The sequence below is a fragment of the Talpa occidentalis genome, unplaced genomic scaffold (assembly GCF_014898055.3).
Source record: "Talpa occidentalis isolate TD23 unplaced genomic scaffold, MPIMG_talOcc4v2.1 talOcc4.2, whole genome shotgun sequence".
NCBI classification, from domain to species: Eukaryota; Metazoa; Chordata; class Mammalia; order Eulipotyphla; family Talpidae; genus Talpa; species Talpa occidentalis.
This window is the reverse complement of record NW_023602073.1, coordinates 68,561,038-68,581,928: the sequence shown is the minus strand read 5'-3', so window position 1 is coordinate 68,581,928 and position 20,891 is coordinate 68,561,038. Positions and strand designations below refer to the sequence as shown.

The 20,891-nt window shown below is 38.7% G+C and overlaps 1 protein-coding gene across 1 annotated transcript; it reads right to left on the bottom strand.

Annotated features, from left to right (window-relative positions):
• Positions 1–1,625: 1,625 nt before the first annotated feature.
• Positions 1,626–14,530, bottom strand: LOC119253327 (adhesion G protein-coupled receptor F4). Its single transcript, XM_037520901.2, has 9 exons — positions 14,444–14,530; positions 13,537–13,591; positions 11,523–11,674; positions 9,947–10,198; positions 7,753–9,132; positions 5,728–5,769; positions 5,275–5,334; positions 4,193–4,249; positions 1,626–1,702 (listed from the first exon to the last, which is right to left on the bottom strand). The coding sequence occupies exons 1-8, from the start codon at positions 14,528–14,530 to the stop codon at positions 4,202–4,204; spliced, it is 2,076 nt and encodes a 691-aa protein (XP_037376798.1). The 3' UTR covers positions 1,626–1,702; positions 4,193–4,201.
• Positions 14,531–20,891: the final 6,361 nt, after the last annotated feature.

Sequence of the window (20,891 nt, the reverse complement as noted above, 5' to 3'; positions counted from 1 at the left end):
TGAAACAATTATTCTCTTTATCCCAACTTACCCACCCACCTGCTCTTCTCATTTGGTAACTACTAATTGGTCTTATTGGTCTTATTATCGTTTTTAAGTGAAAGCATATGGTGTTTGTTTTTCTCCATCTGACTTACTGTGCTAAGTATACTTCTCTCTACATCCATTCCTGTTGTTGCAAATGGCAAGATTTCATCCTTTTCTCTGCTGAATAGTATTCTATTATGTTTACATAACATCTTCTTTATCCATTTGTCAATTGATGGACACTTAAGTTCTTTCCAGTTATCAATTGTGGATAGCAGTGCATATCTTTTGGATTAGTGTTTTTATATCTTTTAATAGATACCTGAAAGTGGAATTGCTGGATCATTAGGTAGATTAGATCTATTTTTAACTTTTTGAGGAACCTCCACACTATTGCCATAGAGGCTGCACCAATTAATATTCCAACCAACCGTGTACAAGAGTACCTTTTTCTCCATACCCTCACAAATATTTGTTGTTTCTTGTCTTTTTGATGCAGGCTGTTCTCACAAGTGTGAGGTGATAATTCATAGTGGTTTTGATTTGCATTTCTCCAATAATAAAAAATGATGAACATCTTTGCATGTGTCTATTGGCCATTGGTATGTCTTCCTTGGAAAACTGTCTATTCAGATACTCTGTCCATATACTATTACTATCTCCTCCCATTCAGTAGGAGGTCTTTTTATCTTGATGCAAGTTTCTTTTACTGGGCAGAAGCTTTTAAGTTTAATGTAGTCCCATTTATTTAGTCTTCCTTTTGTTTCCCTTGCCATTGAAGTTGAGGGGGATTTCCATTTTGAATGAACTCACATATAAGCATGTTGAAAAGGTAAATATTTTCATTTTTATTTCTAAAATAACAACCAGAACCTTTTTTATTATAGTGGTTTAAATACACACACACACACACACACACACTCACTCACACACACACTCACACACACCCCCCACATATACACACCTATAATAGTACTTACAGGAATATTTTTCTTGTTTCACAAGTGAGAGCAAAAAGGTTCAGGAGTTAAATTATTTTAGTCAAGGTCTAAAATAGATTAAAATAAAAAAACACATTAAAAAGTCCTCTTATTTTTATCTGTTCCTTATCTTCAGAAAACCAACCATGACATGTCTCTAAAGCAGATTGTTTCCCCTGCCATCCCACCTCCCACTCCTACCCCCAACCCCACCCCTCAAGGTGGATCTAACTCCTGTTCTGAGAAGCACCCAGGATCCATGCAGAGTTATGAATGACTCCACCACTGGATGTCACTCCATGATGGATGGATGGGACCCACAGAGTCACAGAGCAGGCTTAAGTGCGAAAACAGGCCAAGTCCAGGAGGGTTCCAGTCACCCCAGGCCTGTGGTGGAGGTCATACATGGCTTGCAGGTTGAGTCTTAATCTTGCTGAGGCTGACTAAGGAGCCAGGTTCATGCAGGTCAGGGGTCGATCAAAGTGTGAGCAGCTCCACCTCTGTTAGCCCAGTCTCCAAATGCTAGCCTCAAATTTTCCTCAGCAAATGTTTGCAGACTGAGAGCTTAGCTGTCACTCTTGGTAGGAAGAGAAAGTCTTCAAGAAAACATGACTGGCCTTCCGCATTTCAGCCTCCTTCCCCTGGAACTCAACTGTCAGTCTAGGACACGGAACATCCGTGAGGAATGGGGCAACCTAGGCCAAATGGTTGAAACACTGATTAACAAGGAAAATAATAGCTAACATTTTTTGTTGAGAACTTAATTTGAACCAGGCAATGTTCTGCTAGTTTCTTATAGCTCATTGGATCCTGAAACCATCTGAGAAATATGTACTATTATTAGCCCCATTTTACAGATGAGGAGATGGAGGCACAGAGGCAATGAGTCATTTCATCAAGGTCACAGAGTAGGGAGGTTTTTCTCTTTCCTGTGTCCTTTGCCTTCTCCCAGTTGTTACCTCAACCCAAAACTCAGTGTTCAGTGTCCCCTCTCCCTCCTGCACTATCCAAACTTGGTCTCTAGAATAATTGTAACTCTGCATTTAAAACTTGACATGGAAAATCAAGATGCTTCTCTGAGTATTTGTTCTATCAACCTTATTTCTCATGAAGAGTTATTTTAGTGCTTTCAGGCATAGACAAATAAATACGTGAAAGAGATTTTAGAGGAAGAGAGGAAGCTTCCTGGTAACTGTTTGGGGGAGGGGGAGAGGGAGGGCAGCTGTGATGTCATACCAAGAACGTTGTCTCCCAGCCCCCACAGTCCCCCAGGATTCAGTCCCCTATTTAGAATCTATATCTGAAGCAAACTGCCAGGTTTTCATATCTCTTTTGTTCCCATACTTGATCCACAGACCACCTGACAAACCTGTCCCAATTTTGTTCTAGGAACAATCCTGCCTGAGGGCAGTGGGATGTGTGGAGTTTTCATCACACTCAGGACCTGATTCTCTGCAAGTCCATTCTGAACATGGGAGGATCACATTTACTATGAATTTGCTGTTCCTATCTTCTAACTCACTTGGGACTCAACAGAACCTGCCAAGGTTCACTGAGGCCTTCTAATTTCTTGTGTCCAGATGTAAAAAGCCTGAGCCCAATTGCTGAGAAAATTCAAAAGATTCCAGGCTACCTGTGCATGATACATTACCTGTGCATGAAATAATGCAATCCTCGCTTCATCCCCCACTTCATAGGTTGAAAAAATAGAAATGGAAGGATTATGTGGTGAGGATTTCTTTAGGGAGAGTTGTTAGTGCATTCTTAGCCCCTTCCTACACTTCTTCCTTATACTGGTCTATACCTCATACTCCTTCCCCATTCTAGTAAGTATTATAGCCCTTGATAGTGACTTTTGCTGACCTTTCCAAATTTTTCTACAGCCAATAAGGTATGCCAAGTTAGCTGGAAATTAGACTTCTATCATGCTTGAACCTAGTATCCCCAAGAAGAAAGACACACCTGAGACACTCAGAAACTTCCAAAAATAGGTCAAATTAAGACCTTAAGGGAAAAGTAGGTCAGATTTAGTAGGTCATCTGAACTACCTATCCATTGCTGACTAATCCAGAATGTTGTACTGGTGTTCCACCATGGACTAGGAGCATTATGTACTAAGAAATGTGCAGAGATAGACCATCCTTTCAAGGTTCTAACATAAAATTCCAAATGTGAGTGATGCATATGGGATAATATGCCAAGATTTTCCTCTCTATGTTTTGTCAGCATCCCACACATGCAAGAGAGCCCTCTCTCCTTCCTCCCTTTCCCTGGGACCACACACCAGTGTCCTGTGGTAGCACAACATCAGGTTTGCAGCAGACACTGTAACACAGGAAATCCCTTAAAAGTTCTCCCAATCCAGAATGTCTTGGTTCTATGAGATCGTTTCAGCCCTTTGCCTTGACCCATTGCTCAATGGATGGACTATGACTCAGAAAGGAAAAGGAATGTAGAAGAGGAAGTGGCTGCAACCAGATGGTCTTTAAAAAAAAAAAAAAATTGTGTGGCTCATCTATATCCATGCAGAAAGGCCATGAAACCTCTCCATGCCAAACCATACCAAGTCTGATCAGCCCTGCCCACATTCCCCTACTGTCTTTCAGATTTCTTACTGCCAAATTGTGACTTATTCTCCTTTTCATGGCTGCCTAATATTTTAACCCTGATTTCACCTATGTAGATATATGTCTCAGAGGTTTTACTGTGAGTAGGAAGTTAATTTGCCACTACACCATCCACAACCCCATAAGAATGTTCCTGGGCTCCAATTTGTGTAGGGAGAGACAGCCTAGTTGTTTTGTGACTTCAGTCAGGTAAGTCTTCCTTCTCAACAATGGGGCTATTATAAGCATTACCACTCAGTGACAAAGCGGAATTAAGGTATGAGTGCTATAGACAGTAAGGGCGTATCCTGAATCAGTAAAGGTGTGATGCTAGCCTCTCTTCTCACTGAGGATGGGGGAAAAGTATACGTAAGGTTTAGTCATGTAAACTGAGATGACAGAAGTTTGAAGGATGGTGTGCATATTTTCATAAATAAAAGAAATTTCCATGCTCTGAAAGATATGCCCACTTGTTCTCCTCTCACCTTACTCTAGCATCACATTGTCAACAATATTGTGCTCACTGGGGCATTAGCACAACTTGCAAGTGAAGCTGCTCCTTGAGTTTTGAATACTCACATCTCATCCTCAGCGATTCATTAATTTAGATCCATTGGTTGGGCTTAATGATGCATTCTAAATGAGAAAAATATAATAGGGATGTCAATGAGTAATGGCATTGACAAAAAGGCACACAAGTTTATATTTCTGTATATGCCTGCCTAGAGTATATAAAAATGAAGACATGACAGAAATATCCAAATTGACACAGGTACACAGAATTAAGTTACAATATTTCATTGAATCTAACACTGTAAAGCTACATCATTATTTTTATGTTCCACTAAAAAGAATAAAAAAGTTTGTCAGTTAAATTATGACATGCCGTTGATTGTAAGATACATTCCAATCTCAGAAATGTTAAAAGTTGAAGAAAATGCCTTTGAACTGATAAACTATGGTACTAGAAGTCACACTCAGTATTAGCTAACTGTAAATTCTCTCAATGTATTCAGAAAGTCTTTTTTTTTTAAAAAGTTATTTCTACTTGAAAAACTATTGGTTGAGTCAATGGCTTCTTTCTTATTAATGATGGCAATTTTAGTCGATACCTTAAAAGGAAGATAGTGTAGTCAAAAGTCCTTTTCAAGATCTATATGAATACAGGAACTTTTGTTCAAGGGAATGTGATTTACTAACATGAGTTCTGAGCAAGGAGAATGCTAATTATCATGATTAGTTGGGTGGCTTTGGGTAAGTCTCAAAAGTAATCTGGGTCTTGGTTTTCTTACCTGTGAAATGTAGTTTGAACTAGAAACTCACTTCTAACATTATTATTTCCCAGCTCTAGCATTTTATGAATCTATCATTCTAGGTTCATGTTGTCCCATCTCAATAATCTAAATGTCAGTTGAATTATACCCAATGTGGGAAATTCTCTTGATGGGTGTATTCTGATGACGTTAAACTTTAGCAATAAACTCCAAGTTTGTAGAATGAACAAATGAGTGAATGAAGGTATACCCTAGCGATTCTCTTTGCTAAAAAAATTACTGAATACAAAGTTATATTTATTTCTACAAGACTCTACTGAGAACACTGATATTCCAGTGTTGAGACCGGAATACTAACTGGAATGCTGCTAACTGGGAAAAACTCACCTCTGCAACCCTTGATTTGACCTTCAGTGAAGACATCCTCATCCTCAAAGCATCTCTTATCTAAAGAAGCAATGACAGTGATGAAAGGACAACATTCCCCAAACTCAGACCCAAGTCCTGAAACTCTGAGACAAATAATCCTAGTAGAATCATCATCAGATGGCTTATCAGAGTGTTTGGCAAATAATAAGACTTGGATAAAAGTTAAGGTAAAGTTATAGCTAGATTTAGAATTATGATTAAAATCGTGGTTATGATATCTATTATTTTTCCAGCTATACTCACACAACAGCCTCCTGATGATTTGAGAAAGTAAAGGAAATAAGAGGGAATGGTTTTCTCCCTTCTCCTCACAGCTGATGCCCTAAACCAACCCCACAACCTCAGCTCCCCTGGACCATGCTCACTGATCTAAGAAATTAATTTACAATGAATGAAACAAATTTAAATTACCTTCTGATCCATTATGGTTCCAAACAGCAAAATGAAGAACCCCTGTGGCAAAATTCGATAGAAGTTTGAAGGAAAGATTTGCAGACAATATCACAGGTATCCCAGGTATATCTACTACTTTTCTACATATCTTCTAGGTCAATTATCAGGCACTAGAAAGTTCAGTTTCTATGAAATCAGATAAATTGCATTGACAAATATTTTCTTTGAGTGTACTGGGGAAAAAAGGATAACCTTTTTGAGCCTGTGCTTTAGAGTTTTTGATACTTATTGAATGGCTACAAAATTACGACAGAGTTTTCATATTATCACATCTGTTTACTTTTTTTTTTTTAGAGATTTATTTTATTTATTTTTTTTAAATGGTGGAAATTCTGGTTCATGAAAAATCTGGATCTTGTCATGAAAGTAGTGGGAAATCCAGGTTTGCAAGAATAGTGTTATGGAAAAGTAATAATGATCAGATGAGTGATACTGATGGGGGTGGAGGGAAGGAGTCATATTTTTATATTTTTAATTTTTTTGTATTAAAGTAACTGTTTTGAAAGATGTGAGTCATAGGGAAAGTTTGCTGAGGAAAGTGGAGTATATGTAACTAAATGTTTAATTTTTTTTCCCTAGCAAGAAAAGAGAAAACTAAATTATCTGAAAAGGAAACACAGGGCCAAATGTTCTGGGGTTTAATTAAGTTGCAAAGTAAAAATAGGATGAGATCATTAGTTATCAGAGGAAGTTCAAGAGTTGTAGAGATTTCGATTCCAAGAGATTTTGATTTCCAGAAAAAAAAAAGCGAAGTCAAAAGTTTCTCTTTGAAGGAATGCAAGGGAAAGAGTGAAATAAACATTCTCCATTTTATTAAGAATTATGAGTAAGATATATAATTGGTCTAAGTTGGCATTTCTTTCAAATCTGCTTCATATTTCATATCACAACTTTAAATAGAAAAATAGTGATATTAATAGGCAAACTTTGTAGCTTTATTAAGCAGTTATGTTTATATAATTTAAAGTAATGGTTGGAGTTGCATTTTTTTTTTTGTCTGCAAGAACCAGATAAGTATTTTAGGCTTTGCAGGCCTAAGCCTCTGTTACTACTAGCTCAACATTATCACTATAGTTCAAAAGCAGCCATGAGCAAAATGTAAATACGTATGGTTACTTTCCAATAAAACTATTCTTAAGAACAAGCAGCAAGCCAGAGTTTGCCAACCACTGATAAAAAACATAATTAACGATATGAACTGGTCAAATTTTCTATTATTCATAAGTAGGGAGAGCAATCTGGCTAGCGACAGCTTCCCAAAAGTACAAGCTCAGTAGCCAAAATTGAGGAAACAACTTTTAGAGGGATCATTCTGCCAAACCAAGTATGTTAATTTAAGAAATGACTGGAGACACCATTTTGTATCCATATCTTTATCTTGCAGATAAGAAGACTGAGTTCCAGAGAAAAGTGACATTCCTAAGATAAGGAAATATGCGGCAAGATTCATTTCTATGACTAATGACATATAGTAATTTCACAGGGAGTAACGGGAAGAGGTGTGAGTCTTCCTGACTGGCTAGTACCCAAGTTAATGGCAAGGATTATCTCTTCATACAATGGAAAATGACTTTTTCCATTAACAATCCTACTTTAGAAACTATAAAAATTGTGCTCACTTAAAAGTATATCATATGTAAGTGGCCTACACATTCCAGGCCAAAGGCTAGTCTTCTACTAGCAAAGGTCAACTTCTGACATTGCAACTTCTGGAGGGATACATTCGGATTAGTGAGAAAGGAAGTAGATTCCTACCCAACCAGCCTGGCTAACTAAAGCCAACTTTAAAATCAACAAGATGAGAGTTATGCCAAGTTAATATTTCTAAGACATGGAAGGAAAGGGAAGGAATATGTTGTGTGATAAATTTTTGAATCATCAGTTTTTGTTATACAGCCAGAATAACAAATTATAAAATAATTATATCTAATAAATAAAATATTAATATTATTAATTTAAAAAGTCCCCCTCCTTGGCACTTACCTGGAAAGCATTGAGCACGACAAAGATTATATGGAACACCGAGGGCATGCCTTCTATAAGGGTGATTATTCCAAAACCCCAAGTTAGTCCCAGCAATGGGGTGAGTATGGCAACATTTTTGCTGATCCTTATAATTATGGTCACATCCTGAGACTTGGAACTGCCAATAGAGGGCCGCTGAGTGTTGACAGCAACAAGCAAAACCACAATAAGATTCACAGCCACAATGACCAAGGCCGGGATGACAAATGCTAAAAGGGCTTTGGTATTGTCCCAGTTAAGCCAACAGGCATCAGGTCTCAAGTAGCCTTTCCCTGGCACTGTGGTAGCAACTGTGGTGACAGCAATGACCAATGGGCACCCATAGCCAATGGCAAAGCCAATGGCCATCATGCGGGACTTCATCATCCTGCGGAAAACGACCAGTATTCCATAGATGATGAGCAGCGCTTTGAAGAGCATCCAGAAAAACAGAGAGAGGTAGAAAAAGTGACTGAAAAATGTCACCGCAACACACCAGTTGTATTCCTGGGCCTTTTTGCTAAAATTAGAGGCTATGATGAACCACACATTAGCAGTCAGGAGTGACACAGCGATGTTCACAATGCACACGTGACGCATGTATGAGATCTCCGTCACAACCACCCGGGACCACACCATGGCTTCAATGATTAGGCAAAGAACCAAGCTAAGGATGGAGATGCTGAGCCCAATGTAGGTAATGTAGCCCGAGACTTTGTCATTGATAGTTTTGGGGGACATTAGAATGGAAAAAGACATCAGCGAGTTGGTGTATTTACACCGGCATTTCACCTTGTTTGTGATATCCAACATGGTTTCACACACATTCTCATCCCACCTCCTTTTCCTGGAGTGCCAGCCAACACACTGGGCCCTGGCGTTCCTGGATTTGTTGATCTTCTCAAAAGTGAGTAAGATTTGCTTCAATCTTTCTGGCAAGATCACAGAAAGAACTAAACCATTTACTGGCCTGGAAAGACTCATGTTTTGTAAGTGGGCTTCCTGCAGAACAGCGCCCAGTGTGGGAAAAGCTATGCTGATGGCCTGGGATGCATTCGGTGGCAGCTTCCACAGCTCTTGCCTGGGAATTTCTATCGTTCCTAAGATATGTTCTGTGGTATTGTTCATGTTCATAGAGAAATTGAATCTTTGCTCTGAGGTTTTATGATTTATGCGAAACCCTTTGGTCTGAATGAAGAGTTCATCCACAATGTTCTCAGATTCATTGTGGATGTAGAGGCGCCCGGCAAACAAATTCACTGACTGCAACAAGTCCGAGCTGGCATTTTTGTCAGGAATGAAAGTCCAATTTGAGATGGCTGCTGTGTCGAGGATGTGGTTGGCCACTTTGCTATAACTCTGCAGTGGAGAAAAGTGGATATATGCTAAGCATTTACACATCATTATACGAAGTTCATTTCTAAAATCTGAAATCTCTAAAGAGCAAATTGTCTGATCCTATCTCATATATTTCTTTTCAAATTCATTGTTTATTTGCACATGATACTAGCAAACCAGCAGAGGGGGATAAAGTAAAAGGATGCTAGAAATAAAATAAAACAAAACAAAAAGCATCAGAGATAAGGTTTACCTGCTGTATTATGTGCCAGAGAAGAATTTCCAAATAGCAGTCTGTAGGACTGCTAGTTTCTCATGACATATTAATGATTGTTGAATGAAGAGGATTGAGGGTCAATTCTGTGGTACTCTAAGTTTGAGAAATACTTGATGCTATGTCCCTCTGTCCCCTCTTATAAAGAGTTCCAAAGCTCATTAATGCATTGGAAGCTCGAAACTGCTTGCCATAGGAAACCTGTTTAAATGTGTTTATCCCATAGTTCCTACAACTGCTAGGGCAACTCCATTAATATTTTTAGAACAATTATGTTCTATAGAATGAAACTTTGGAAACACTGAAGTAGACAAGAACTTGCTCATAAAACTCACTCATATATGTTGTCTGCACAAAAATACGTATAAAAAACATTCTAACCTCTGAAAAATTTCCTAACCTTGAGTGAATCAATATACAAGATTGAAACGAATTGTCTATTGGCCTTACGGTTGCTGTGAGTTGTCACAGTTTCTACCATGAAAAGTACATTTGAAAGTGTTAAAATGCCAGATTTTGACAAAAACATTGTCACTTTTGAATGAAATTAACAAAGAATACCTTCATTTTCTCTTGAGTAACATTATCAGACAAGTCTGTAGAAATATTTTTTAATAACTTCACTATAAATGCAATATTTCCAGACGTGGCTTCTGACGATTTCACAGCATTAATTATGCAGGCATAATCAAGTGGGCAGTTCTTGCGGATTCCTTCAACTACGCTCTCGGGAGACTCTGGAGCTCGGAAGTCAAGAACGTGCAGAGGGATGGATGGTGCCGCCACGGAGAGGCGGGATGCAATGTTTGCGTCCTGTTTTTTTTTAAAAAGGGTTGTTTCATTCAGAAATGATTAAGCAGCTAATATGTATCAGACTAAAGGAGCTAAAGGCACAAATAACCCACATGAAGAAAACAGAAACACAACTGTCCTACAAAGTGTTTTAGATCCTAAAAAGTATGCAGGAGGTAATGTGGGGTCAAAACAGACAGGAGATGCTACCAAATTTCCCACAGAGATCAGGATACTGACCTTTGCTTTCAATGATTTTCACTCAAGTATTAAAAAAAGACAGTTTTCTTGAGAGGTGTGGAGATATTCTAAAAGCCAAATTTACCTGTTATTTTACTTTTTTTAGTATTATGCTTCTTTTTAAAAAAATTATTTATTTATGTATTTTTCACATCATTGTTCCTTTTTAAGCAATGTTTCCCCCAACCCCCATCAGGTGCAGTCTCCATCGATTTTCCTCCACCAATTCACCTGTGCACCATCATCACAGGCATAGCACCTGGTGGACTTTTTTTTTTTTTTAAAAGCAACCACATGGAATTTGGGCAACAGCTGGTTTTGGAAGTTGGGAGGTCAAAGACAATGTTAAGCAATTGCAATTTGAAAAAAATTAGAGTTCACTAATTAGAAAAAGTTATGTGCTCATTTCCTCCGATGTTATCTTAGAATTCCTGAGAGTGTAAATTTGGGTAAGTTGAAGTTATAATTTGCTTCTTTTAAATGAGTTTTTAAAGGCAATCTATTTATAAGGAAATCTACAGGATTATTGATGCTAACTGACAGAAACCTCATCAGCAATCCCTTTTAAAATCTCTATAAAACCACTGTTAAAATTTTAAGAAATACAAAAATCAATATGCTTCTACAGGTTTGAGGTAGAGAGAGTAGAAGGAAATAGTCACTAAGTGAAAGGATATAAGATAGGATATTTTAATTGAGAATTGTTGTATTTATTGGCCTTCTATTTCTTCTGAGTCATAAAGCTCTTTATTTAGTCAAGTAATTGAAATCATTAGAAAAATATATAAAAATAAATTTGATTCTAGACACATTTAGTTGATTAATTAATTAGCATGAGAGTATGCAAGTCCCTCTTGGGAACTGAAATTTCAGCTCTGAGCATTTACTATTTAAATGTTTCAGATCTTTTTTTTTTTTTTTTTTTTTGAGAAAAGACTCTGAAAGGGAGAAGGTTGGGAGATGGGACATACCTAAGAGTTTGGATAAGGAAGGAAAAGGAGACAATATCCAGATTTCATTGTCATGTGGAACAAAAAAAACAAAAATGCTTCTACCACCACCTAGGGCATTGACTCCTATAACCCATAAAATGCAAATGCATCACCTTAAAGAATGTATCCACAGAGAGGCTTGTGCAGGTTTCAGTTGATTTTTGCCACTTGTTTTGATAGCATGTAAAACCTACTTCTCCAAGAAAGTGCTGAGAGCAAGACTGGTTGCAGTGGGAAGAAGTGATGCAAGGTCCTTGGCATTTCTCTGAGAAGGAACAGAGAGGAGGGGAGTGACAGGGTGGGGAGGGACCCAATTAGCATATTAGCATTTCCACACTCTGACAGGGGCACCTAATTCATTCCGGAGATTTGAAGATTGCTTCCCAGAGGAGGTGACATTGAATTGAGTCCTCAGCAACAAGCAAGACCTGCCAGGCAGATAACGAAAGTGATGTCTAGGCAGAGTGAGCAGCGCGTGGGCAGGAGGGATTCCAGGTGGTTCAGGAAGGCTAGTTCAGATGAAAAAATACAAATGCTGGATGGTTTCATTCACATATGGAAATAGAGAAACAGAACAAAGGGTCAGACAAAACCAAACCAACAGCAAGTCCCACAAATTTGACTGTAAAATTGAGGTTACCAGAGCAGGAGGGGAAGGGCGAGAGAAAGGAGGAGAGGAAACAATCCAGGGTGGGGGAGTACAGGTGCCAGCGGGGTGGTGGGGTGCAGTGACATACATCTGAAAAAGTTGATTCTACACCTCTGCATCATATACAGTGGTTTTTTTTATCTTTTAAAAATATTTTTATTAATTTCATATATTTTTACATCACTCTTCATGTTTATGTATGCTTTCTCCTCTCAGGTGTAGTCCCTGGGAAGTTCCCACCAGCAGTTCACCTGTGCACCATCACCATAGTCCCTGGTGCTCTTCCCCTGTGTTGATCCTACTTCCTCCTCCCCTGCGGAATATCTCTGGTTTATAGTTGCCTGTTGATTTTGATTTTTAATTTATTATGATTACTTTTTTTTTTTCCTGATTCCTTATTTGGTTTTTCTACATTCCTCCTACAAGTGAAACCATCAATATTTTTCTTTTTCTTTCTGGCTTATTTCACTGAGCATAACCCCTTTCCATGTGCAGTGTTTTAAACCAATGTTACCTCAATGAGAAACAAACAATCAGAAAGGATGGTTCAACCTCTCGGAGGGAGAGTGGTAGAAGATGAGGATGGGGAGGAAAGCAGTGGTAACGTTGTGAAGGACCTTGAATGTTGGGCTAATATGAGGGCTACTAGATAATATGGTGGGATTCATTTTTGAAAGATAATCAGAACAGCATAGGGAAGAGTCAGTAGACCTTCCTGTAAAGGACTAGAGTTGCCATAAAATACAGGTATCAATTTTGGTAAGTAATTGAAACCTAGTGCTTCTCAATTTCTTCATCCAGATGGTTTGGAGACAGTGATGTTATCAACACTGAAAGGCAAGGCATCTTCTATAGCACCTAGACCAGTGTTGTAAGTGCTCAATAAATGTTAATTACTTTTCTTTCCTCTTCCCTTTCTCAATTCCACATCTATCTAGAGGTGTGTTTGTCACCAGAAATATACTTGGCCATAACCATGCAGAATTCAATTATCCCTACTATTTGAGTGAGAACCATGTGATTTCACTATTGTACCACCAATGATTACCTCCACGGTATACCTCTCACTTCTGAGAGTGACCAGTCATAAAAAAACCCTTACATCTTCAGTAACCTTCCAGTGCCAGTGTTACATAGAGTTATGCATCCTGAAAGTATCTTTGAATGAATGAATGTGTCCTGTCTTCTTTCCTCTTCTGCCTTTTGTTAGCTCATTAGTTCAAACAGATTTCCCTTCAAGGTTTTAAAACGAAGATCTATCTACTATACTAGATCATATGTAAATATTTGCCAATTAGCTCCATTGACTATGCTGTGGATAATGGCACATTTGTTATAATTCCACTCTGGATACCATAAACAGTGAGAACTTGTGCTATTTGAAAGCATGTAGTCTGGTGACATGCTTGGAATATCAATGTTATTTCTTTATTCTACCCAGGCCCCAAGTGAAAGAAAATTGTTCTAGGGCCACATACCTTGTGTTTTTTCAGTCTTGGATTTTCCTTCAAGATGATGAAGTTTGTCTCCATTCTGTAAAATATAAATTTCCAGATGTTCTTTTTACTGTAGGACTTTCCTCTCTCATCTGAACTTAGAGCCTCCATGTGAATATGAAGTGAAATGTGTTCAGGACTAGGAAGAAAACTGCAGCGGGTCTGTGTACTGATATCACAGGAACTTGCTAAAAGAAGTATGGAGGTGTGAATCACCCTTCAGTAAGAGCTAGAACATTCACAGTGGTTACTTGGGCCAAAAGACTGACTGAGTGGCTTGGGTAGATGTTTTGCAAAGTTTAAGTAAAAGCAAAGATGACTAAGCTGTGTTATAGCACTAAATTGTTCTCTGTATAAACTGTAACTATGAAATGGAGCTGGTATGTTGCACCAGAGAATATATATCCTCAGAGAGGAAAAAATGAGCAGGTATCAAGAATAATCATTAGGTTACAATAATAGAAACACAAACTCTTGGAGCTTTAGAGGACATCTACTAATCATGTTACAGATAAGGAGATTAAGACTCAAGGAAATAAAGCAACTTGTCAACTAATGAGATGCAAAGTCAAGATTGGACCCTAAATTGCTCCTCTGCCAGGCTAGAACTTCTTTCTCTCAGCAGCTGCCTGTCTACATGATCTGGGGCTGGTGATTTTTCTACTGTACTGTCGCACCCTGTTGTACTTGCAACTCTATTGTTGCAACTATATTGTTGAGTGTCCCAGCTACCTCTCAACTTTTCTTTGTTCCCTTATTTAGAAAACAACACTAGTAAAATTATAATCATGTGAAAATTTCTTTAAAATGACTTATTTACCATAAATCTTGCCATCTAGAAAAACTGGTAGTTTTCTCATGGGACCATGTAAGAATGCATCAAACTTACTTTTATGTGGATCCCAAGTCTAGAGTGAGAACATTCTGTGGCCAGAAATAACATTAAGCAGCAAATCATGGCTGCCTGGGACTTCATTTTTCACACATTGAGGTCTTTACCTGCAATAGAGAGCAAAGATGGATCCAGCAGAAGATGGCAATGCTGCACATTAACACAATAATTAGTAGATGAACCAACCACTTGGTGACCCCAGTGGGTACTCTGAGACATTCACAGCAAAACAACTTGCCCCAGGAAAAGACACCAATCACTATCTTCAAGCCAGCTAACATGTAAAAGAAAAAAGATTCTATCATCTGTTGACCTCTACAAGCAATAGACAGAAATGAGGGAAGCACCAGGAGAGATGTGCATTCACCAAAGCATCATTTCTCATTTAATCTACAAGTTTCTTGGTGGCATTCATCAGGAACTTTTATTTTCCAATCACAGTTCTAAGCACTTTTTCTGCATTAGATCATTTAATCATAAGATATAAGATACTATTATTATGTTCTTTTTATCCATGGAGAAATGAAAACACAACTATGAGTTGGTGCAACTATGAGTCAAGATCACTCAGATGAAAAGTGTTGGAGCCAAGAATTCAACCCAGATGGTCTAGCTAGAGAGCCAGCAGATACATCTTTGTATCTGCTCCGGGGGTCATAGTTTCGAACCTCTACAAATTTATCCTTTCACACCCTGCCCACCAGCAGGCCTCAACAATCTTCCACCATGTCCCATTGTGCCCCTTCCCTCTCCTACTCCCACTCCACCACCCTCCCTCTCTGGTTGCCTGAGTTTTGCAGTCAAATATTAAGCTTTATTATTGGTTTGGTTTTGACTGACCCTTTGTTATGTTTCTCTATATTCCACATGTAAGTGAACAATCCAGTATATGTTTTTCCCCTCTGACTTATTTCTCTTAGCATTATCCTCTCCAGTTCCATCCATGTTGGAGAGCCCTTTGAAATCCCTATATCAGGATCTCTCAGCAAAGACACTACTGACAATTCGGGACTGGGTAATTCTTTGTTATTTGGGTGCTGTGAATTGTAGGATGTTAAGTAATATCCCAGGCCTCTACCCACTAGATGTTAGGAGCCAACCTCTCCCCAGTTGTGACAATGGAAAAAAAAGCCTCCAGACATTGCTACATATGCCTTGGCGGGGGGGGGGGGGGGGGGAATTGACCCCAGTTGAGAATCACTGTCTTCAAGTGTATTATCTCTGTGTCAGGTAACTCAAAGTGAAAACAAAATATTCTATTGTCTACCACTGGAGCAAACACTCCAGGAGCAAATTTCCTCCTACAGATGGAAACCCAGAGAAACCAGAGGCACTAGATGATAAGTCTCTATTCTGTCATATCTTTGTTTTTTTGACTTTTCTTCTCACTTCCACTTTCCAAAGCCAAATCTCCAAGAAATCTTTACAACAGTTGAAAATCATCAAATCTCATATCACTATCATCATCTTTTTTCTTATGAGGTAATAGTAATAAAACCCCTTTATTGATAAGAAAGTTTCTTAAAATGATTTTTCTGGAAAGGCAGATGTAACAAAATGAAAATATGATGGATTTTAGAGTGAGTGAGAGCTAAGTTGTAACCTTATCTCTCATATGAGCTATTTAACCTTCGCTGGACCTATTTTCTCATCCATTTCATAAATGTTCATGTAGGATGAACATTCATTCTACTAATCAATATTTATCACATGCCCCTTATTTAGCAAGAACTCTAGCAGATTCTGGGAGTAGAGAAATGAAAGATGCTTTTGAAAAGTCCTTTCCATAAAATATGTCTTGTGGGCGGGCCTCCCTGGTGGCGCAAGGGGTTAAGCACAGCACTATGAAGCAATCCGCAGCCTCCGCAGCACAAGTTCGGTCCCCGGCTGGCCAGGGAGCAACCCACATGGCGCAGCAGACCTCTCCTGACTCTCCTGCTGCTCCCTCAGCAGTGTATTTCAGTCAGTTTGCCTATTCTGTGCCCCACTCTGTCTCTGGTGAATCCTCTCACCTCCTGCATCTGTGGCCTGTACCCCAGCTCTTGTATACATAAATAAATAAATCTTAAAAAAAAATATGTCTAGTGGGGAACAAAGTCAAATCAATAGTGAAAACAGAGATGTTGCATCTTGTAAACAAGACCAAACAGAAGAAACTGGGCAATCAGAAAACATAAATATTCTAATGAAGTTGAATTAACTCTGATCCTAACAGGCTCATGGGCAAACTTTGATGGCCAAACAAAACTCACTGATCTGGAATCAAACATTTCCTGAGACGAGTGAAGACTAAGACAGACTTTCAGGACTTCAGTGAGCTCAGCTGAGATGATGAGCCACAGGATATCGGAAGGCATCCTAATTGTCTTTGAGTTCCTAACCATTGAACAGGAGGAGAGCATTTTGTTTTATACCATCATCATGTACAACAAGTCTGGGCAGGGGAAATGGAATGTGGCAGAATGACAGAGTGTGGTAATAGATTTGCATAGGTGTTGGGATATGTGTGCAGAATTCATGATCTTACAAGTAGGGGGCAGAAAAAAGTTCTCATGTATGCAAAAAATTGGTGGATAGACACAGTAAGCAATATGCAATGATAATATTGTTTAGGATACATTTTTAACTTATCATCATAGAGAGAAGTACCAGAACAGCTAGTGTAATTTGTCTTTAAAGTATCCATATGGTGCATTGGTGAAGGAAACTATATGGGGACTACAACAGAGGGGGGAAGCAAATATTGTTTAAAAATGAACAATGATGTAAAAAATTTTTAAAAATTAATAAACAAATAATCCTAAAAAAATAAAAAATAAAGTATTCATTTGTTCCACATTTATATTTGTGACTTTCAAAAATTTTTGACCATAACATAGTAAGAAATAGATCTTATTCTGTGACTCAGCGTATACAGGCGTATATAGGTATCTGCACAGGCATCCAGGTATAAACTGGAAAAAACCATAATTTTTATATTTTAAAAACTTTCATGTAAAAAATATTTTATCCCATCCCTATAAGAAAGACACTCTGATGTGTCTATGATTTTTATCTTGTATTCAATTCTATTCTATCTGACATTCTGGCAAAAATTGGTTGCCACCCACTATATTGAATTCACAAAACTAAACTGAATTCACAAACCCCTAATGGGTTGTAACCTGCAATTTGAAAAAGAGAAATATAGACTATGAGATTCATTTTTATCATGAACTTGAAAATTGTTCACTCTCTCACTAAAGTGGTCACTTCGATCCTTTCTCTTTGCTTTTCTTCACAATTCCATTGAAAACTCCTTACCCAGGTACATGAATCAGAGAGAAAAGATAACTATATTCAGGACCAAATAATAGGACCAAATGCTGAGGAAAAATGCAATTAGCCACCACTTGATTGCCAACAATCAAGGATATTCGTATGTATGATGAAATGATCTATGAATTCAGGAAATCTGCCTGCTTTCCTTTTGTAGGTAAATAATATAGAGTTGATCTCTGTTGTGTTGGTATTGTATCTGTGGAATACTGGCCTCATTAAAGACTATGGGGTTCCATAATCAGATCAGTTTGGGAAACACTATGTGCCAGCACCATCATCCCCACACCTACACACTCACACACACACATGCACACGCACACATGCAAAGCAAAGATTCTGAGAATTCTTGCAGGGAGATAACTGTTTCACCCAAGTTTTACCAAATATACATGATTATCAAAAAACGTTTTGGAGGAATTTTGCATTTGATGGGGAACTACCTCATCCCGGACCCTTCATAGCAGCTCAAGTCACTCACACCGTGACGCAAAGTAGCCCCTGAGAGGGTAATAATCCTGGCCTTAGTGAATCCCGAACAGAAGTTTCGAACAAGTAACCTTTAATCCATGAAACAAGGTAGAGTTATCCTAAAACATGATACTTTGGGTGGAGAGGAGAGGGAAGACAGGCTCAGTTGGCCTGGAAACAGAAATTTGAGATAATTACAAGGCTGATTCAGAAATGGAGATTGAAAAGGGGTGAGAGAAAATATGGAGCCAAAGTACTCTGGTCTGAGGCTATCTGTGGTAATTAGATAAATAGGTATCTGACACATACAAAGAAATTTCTCCCAGTTTCTATACCATTCACCCAATAAAGGCAGCTCCCCAGCAAGTTGCCAGAGTATTCAAAGAATGACTTATTTCAGAGATCTAGAAAAGTGGTGTCCCCAAATTCCTCCTCCCTGCTTCCCCATCCATCCTCCCTCTGGACATCCTTATGAAAGTATAAATTACCCATGACCATCCACTGTTGATTTTCACTAGATCATAAATGATTCTAGCTTTCTAAATGGAACCCAGTCTCCCTGCTCTAACAGAGTGATTGATTATAAGAGAGGGAGAGAGGGAAGGGAAGGGAAGAGAGAGAGAGAGAGAGAGAGAGAGAGAATTTGCTGTCCTCAAAGGCTCAGAGGAAACCGTAGCTGGACTCAACAGCCCTGAAAAGGAGTGGGTCTCCCTGTCTGCCTCCCCAGCAAATTCACAGCAATGGTGCCTCCCACAGCACTGCCTGTGGCTCCACCCCCTAATGACAAGGAAATCAACAGATGCCAACAGGACTTGATGCTCTTAGCCCAGAGTCTGCAAGAAATTAGATAGCACCTGAAGGAATAGATCCAAAGATTGGGTTATCATTAATCAGAAGGTGAGCCCCAGAAAGTTTCTCTGTCTCCAGCATCAGACAGAGCATAATGTGCATAATAGACACTCAGTTTATTTATTGTGGAAAAATGAATGAATGAGTGAATGATCCCTGCAGAGAATGATGCTATCTTCGGAATTTCTTGTTTTAAAATCATTTTCTTTAAGGGGAAGATGAGCATATTTGCAATTCTAGATAATTTGGGAAGCTGGTGATTTCAGTAGGCATACTCCCAGCCTACTATGAATCTACTTTTCATTGTATTGCCCCATCTAGATTCACGAGAAACACTGTCTTGCTTTAATGGTCTCTGCATGCCCTTGAGAAGTGGCATAGTGGTTTCTTTCCATGCTCTCTCCACAAAGTTAGAGTTTATCAAACACTGTTCCCTGGACAGAACAGAACACCCTGACTGTTCTTAAACACCATGTCCTATTTTTCCTTCTACTTCACACCTAGCACTGAATTTCTGAATGAGTTAGAATTAAAATGGACACTTAATCTGCCTAGTCCTGGAGCTTAGTTCTGATATGCAGTAGAGAAGTTCTAAGAGGTGACTCATGCAGACTGAGGTACTCCCCACCTGTCTGAACACGCTGAGCCAGGACTGGCACTCAAACTCTCAAAGAAAATAGAAACAGGTACAATCTGGGAACTATAACTGCAGGCAGGAAGGAAAGAATGCATTAAAAGTTGACATCTCTCATACTCTTTCTGCAATACAACCTAAGGTGAGCTTCATGAAAATGTCCATAGACTAAGTGGACACTTTCCCAAAGTGTTCCTCTTTGTTGAACTTTGCCCCAAGGTGAGAGGGAGGGCTATTCTCACTTGCTGGCTAAGCTTCTAGGCAGCAACTCACCTCACATTTCTTGGCCTATCCCATTGATTGGAAGGACTAATCCAGAAAGGTTAACTTGAGGATGAGGAACTTAGAGGTAGGTGACCCAGATTTTGGGGGGTGTGTGTGTTTGTTTTGTTCCACTCAACCTAATTTCATAAATGTATGTTCCATCTACTCCACTAGTATAATTAGAAACATTAGCTAGAGTCAGATGGCTAACCAAGTTGTTTGTGTGTTTCTTGGCCTCAATAATAAGATGTATTCAGTGGCTCTTAACAGTTCTCCCTTGCCATGGATGAGCTGTTTCATAAAGAACCTTGGGGAAAGAAAGAAACAAAAGATCTATTAGAATTACAAACATCTCATCCTGGACTATTTTAGATGTCTTTCAGTCAATTTTTTTGTAGTTCAGTATTTTTCTGAGAGTTGCCATCAGGATTCAAATTCTGATAAGCTTCTCAAGTCCAACATTTCAAAGTTGGAACAACATCCAGCATTGCACCAACTATCCTAACACTTGCATGATTTCAAAGAAAATTCTGCACCTTCAGTTTCTCTGCTCCATGAAGAAAGCTCACAGGAACACTGACAAAAATATTGCAGCTCATGATGCAAGTTTTAGAGTTCCCACTTATAAGAAATATAGATCCTCAAAGGGCACACTGTTGGCCTCTGGAAACAAGGGAACAAGCCTCTGCAAAAAGGTTTAAGCAGGAACTGGAGGAAATGCTTCCTTTCACCTTGATATGGAAACAGCTTTTCAGCCTCACTAAAAGAAAAACTACTGAAGAACGCTTTATGAAAAACATCTAGCTTTACAATCACCCTAAAGGAAGGGAATTAAAACCTAGTTTGCTCATTCCATTTATCAAGCAAGGGGACAATCAAATAACAGAGACTAATTGCCTGACAAGGTAC